The following is a 4,535-nucleotide window of genomic DNA, read 5'->3' as shown; positions in this document are numbered from 1 at the left end:
ACAGGTACGACAGAAACAGGAAGAAAGAGTGAAAGAAAGTTGTGGTGAAAGAGTACAGCAGGGTTCGCCACCATCCCCTGCCGGAGCCTCGTGGAGCTTTAGGCGTTTTCGCTCAATAAGCACTCACAACGCCCGGTCTGGGAATCGAAACCGCGATCCTATGACCGCGAGTCCGCTGCCCTAACCATTGGGCCTCCACTTTAAAGGCAAAGTCGACCTCAGCAGAATTTGAACTCAGAATATAAAGACAGACGAAATACCGCTAAGCACGCTAAACATTTCGCCCGGCATGCTAACGATTCTGCCAGCTCGCCGCCTTTTAATACATTCTAAACAGCAGCTTAATAATGACAAACTTAATTATTTTATTAACTCTTCAAATTCTTCATTATTTTCAAAAATTAAATTCCGTATAATTAAGACATCAAAAGGGATGAATGTGTTCACTCTATCTTTTGTCTTTTACTTGTACTAGTCATTGGCTGCAGCCATACTGGCACACAATTTTCAAGGGTTTAGTCAAACAAATCAACACCAGTACTTATTTTTTTAAAGTTCGGTACTTATTCTAGCTATTTCTTTTACTGAACCACCGAGTTACAGAGATATAAGCATAGCAACACCAGTTGTCAAGTGGTGATGGGAGACAAACACACACATGTATACATACACACAGGTTTCTACAGTTTTTGTCAATCTAATTTACTCACAAAGCATTAGTTGGTCTGGGAGTCATAGCAAAAGACACTTGCATGAGGTTCCATGCAGTGGGACTGAACCCCAAAACCATGTGATTGCAACGTGAGCTTCTTAACCACACAACTACGCTTGTGCCTTAAAAAGACTAATTAGTAGGACATAGTTTCAACCTACAGACATCTAGGTTATCGGCCCAACACACTACCACACGCTGTACATATTTAACTTCTTTATTTTTGTGGGTACTGGAAAATGAATTTTGTCATTCTTTCTAGAATATCTTTTTTTAAAAAGTTTAGTGAAAAGAAAAAAGAAAAAGTAAAAAAAAGTAAAAGTATTTAGATAAATTTTAATTTTTGTAATTAAAAATAGGCAAAGAAAAAGAAAATTTTTAGTTCAGTGTTATTTTTTTTCTTTTTGTTGTTAAATAGAATAGAAACAAGAAGAAAATAAATAAAAATTCGTATAATTCAGTTAAATGATAATTATAGTAGTAGTAATGGTTTCAACTTTTGGTTGAGGCCAGTAATTTTAGGGGACAGGGTAAGTCAATTAAGTTGACCTTGAAAGAATGAAAGGCAAGGTTAGCCTCAGCAGTTTTTGAAATTATAGTAGTTAATAATAATATTAGTAATAATAATAATAATATAGTAGTAACAGTAGTAATAATAATAATGATGATAATAATGAAGTGTTCAAATTTTGGCACAAGGTTAGAAATTTTAGTGGAAGGGTCTTTGGAATGTATTTTATTAACTCTGAAAGGATGAAAGGCAAAGTTAACTTCAGTAGAATCTGAATTCAGAATGTAAAGAACTAGCAGAAATGCTGCTAAGCACTTTGTCTAATAAGCCAATGATCCTGCAAACTCACCACCTAAGTTATAACAATCCTTTCTGCTAAAAGAACAAGGCCTGAAATTTGGGGGGAAGGAGATAGTCGATTACATCGACTCCAGTGCAGAATTAGTACTTACTTCATTGATACCGAAAGGATGAAAGTCAAAGTCAACCTCGGCAGAATTTGAACTCAGAATGTAAAGACGGACAAAATGCTGCTAAGCATTTTGCTTGGCATGCTAACAGTTCTGCCAGTTTGCTGCCTCACCTAAGTAATAATAATAATTTTAATTTTGGCACAAGGTCAGCAAATTTGAGTGGGAGGGAAAAATCAATTACATGACCTCAGTGCTTAACTAGTACTTTATTTTATCAACTCCGAAAGGATGAAGGGCAAATTTGACCTTGGAAGAATTTGAAAGTCAGAAGTTAAGCCATTAAGCATTTTGTCCAATGCCTTAAAATTTCTGCCAGTTTGCCCTTTAGTAATAACTGTTTCAATTTATTGCACAAGGCAAGTAATTTTAGGAATAGGGGCTCAATGAATTATATCAACCCCAGTATTTGTCTTGTACTTTATTTTGTTGGTCCTGAAAGGAAGAAAGGCAAAGTTGAATTTGGCAGAATTTGAACACAGAACATAAAGAGTCAGAAGGAAATTTGCAATGCATTTTGTCTGGCACAGTAATGATTCTGCCAACTAACTACTTGCACCACTTTAGTAATAATCCTTTCTACCATAGGCACAAGGCCTGAAATTTGGGGGGATTGGGTAAGTCAATTACTTTGACCCTGGCATGCTAATGGTTCTGCTAGCTCGCTGCCTTAAAGGGAATAGTAATAACAGTTATAAGAACAAGGAAGTCTTTGTGGTACATATCTTGTTTTTCTGAAGGAGAGAGCATCAGTACCGTGAATGTAGTAGCTCTAATTTATAGACTCCGAAAGGATGAAAGGCACAGTCTACCCCACTGGCATTTGAACTTAGAACATGAAGGCAGACGAACCGCTGCTGAGCATTTCACCCAGTGCGCTAACAATTCTACCAGTTCACCGCCTTACACCACTTTATCAATAATGATAATAATTATTATAACTATAGTAATGAAAACACTAAGTATCTATCATAAGAGAAAGGAATAGTAATAATGATTTCAAATTTTGGCACAAGGCCAGCAATTTCAGGGAGGAGTATAAGTCAATTGCATCGACTCCAGTACTCAACTGGTACTTATTTTATTGAACCTGAAACGATGAAAGGCAAAGTTGACCTCGGCAGAATTTGAACTCAGAACTGAAGATGGACAAAATGCCGCTGAGCATTTTGTCTGGAGTGCTAACAATTCTGCCAGCTCAGCACCTTAAAGGAAACGCTAATAATAGTAATAAGAACAAGGATGTCCCTGTGGTACATATATTGTTTTTCTGAAGGAGAGGGCATCAGTGCTGTGAGTGTAGTAGCTCTAATTTGAAATATAATTTGGAGAAAAGAAAAATCATTTCAATACAGTTTTGGTCACAGAGGAGGGAATTCAATTTTTTTTCCTTTTTCTCTTTGTAAAATTATTTAACTTTTTTTTTTTTATAATTCACAACACTACAACTCCACAGGGCCACAGCAGCCATGACAGAATAACAAGGAAAGGAAGAAAGAAAACAAAGACAGAAAGAAACAAACAAACAAAAAGGGAAACGGTTTTGTATTTGTTATTGTTGTTGTTGATTTTTTTATTTTTTGTTTTTTTCTTTTTGGTTATTTTTTTTTGCATCTTAATTTTCATAAGAATGGTAAATTGTCTTGGAATGAAAGTAATTAACTGAAATATAATTTAAATTAAAAAAAAAAATTTTAAACCGTCATAGCACTGCTTTTGTTTTTTAATTTTTTTAATTCTTTATTTTATTTTACTTAATCTTTTTTATATTTTTTTTTAAATCAAGGAGCTCAACAGTTCGCCATCAACTCCCCATGGCAATAACTAGATTGGAGTGGAGCGAAATGATCCAAAGAATATTATTTTTTTTATAGTTTTTTTAACAAAAAAAAAAAAAAAAGTACCCCCGAAAGGAGTGGAATAGCACACAAGAAGTTTGTGGTGATGGCGGTGGAATGGCGAGATGAAAAAAAAAAAGAAAGAAAATATTTTTCTCTCCCTCCACTCACACACACACAAAAAAATCAAATAACATCAAAAAAAAAATAACAGCCTGCGTCAGGAGATGGTACATGACTTTGGGTCGCGAGATCGAGAACGCGTGAGAACTGGCTGAGTTGCTTGGGTCTACAATGGAGAAGACAGCAGTAGTGAGGTACTAACAGAAATATATAGATATGAGGGTTGTTGGAACAGAAAAATGAATAAAAAAAAAAATATTAATTAAGGTTTAGAAAATGGAGTTTATTTCAATTTATTAATTTATTTTACAAACAAATTTTTTATGTACATCTTCACATCATGCACACTTCTGGGATATTAAACTGGAAAAGGAATGAAGAAATGGGGAAAAAAATATATAATAAAATAATAATTTCTTTTAAATCGTTTCAATTTTTGATACAAGGCCAGAAAGTTTAGCAGGAGGAGGTTAGTTGATCTAATCAACCCCAGTACTTGACTGGTACTTTATTTTATCGACCAGATAAGAATGAATGGTAAAGTTGATCTTGAGGTATTTGGAACCAGATCACACAGAGCCAGAAGAAATACTGCAAAGAATTTTCTTGACGCTCCAATAGTTCTACCAATCAAACACCTCCTAATATTTGTAATACTCTTTTATACTCTTTTACTTGTTTCAGTCATTTGACTGCGGCCATGCTGGAGCACTGCCTTTAGTCAAGCAAATCGACCCCAGGACTTATTTTTTGGAAGCCTAGTACTTATTCTATTGGTCTCTTTTTGCCGAACCGCTAAGTTACGGGGACGTAAACACACCAGCATCGGTTGTCAAGCGATGGTGGGGGGACAAACACAGACACACAAACACACATACATA

General features: G+C 35.2%; 1 protein-coding gene across 3 annotated transcripts in view; it reads right to left on the bottom strand.

The window, feature by feature from the left end:
- Positions 1–4,535, bottom strand: part of LOC106879534 (AN1-type zinc finger protein 2A) — a 63,321-nt gene that overhangs the window by 6,558 nt on the left and 52,228 nt on the right. Inside the window, exon 11 of one of the 3 annotated variants that reach the window (XM_014929165.2) lies at positions 3,230–3,820. The exons of the other annotated variants lie outside the window; for them this stretch is intronic. Within the exon in view, the coding sequence (XP_014784651.1) occupies positions 3,752–3,820 (69 nt within the window). The 3' untranslated portion in view covers positions 3,230–3,751. Of the gene's footprint in view, positions 1–3,229; positions 3,821–4,535 lie in introns of those variants that run through there. 3 annotated transcript variants of the gene reach the window in all.

Source organism: Octopus bimaculoides, chromosome 7, assembly GCF_001194135.2.
Source record: "Octopus bimaculoides isolate UCB-OBI-ISO-001 chromosome 7, ASM119413v2, whole genome shotgun sequence".
Lineage (NCBI taxonomy): Eukaryota > Metazoa > Mollusca > Cephalopoda > Octopoda > Octopodidae > Octopus > Octopus bimaculoides.
The sequence above is the reverse complement of the archived record's forward strand: the minus strand, read 5'-3'. Positions and strand labels throughout refer to the sequence as shown.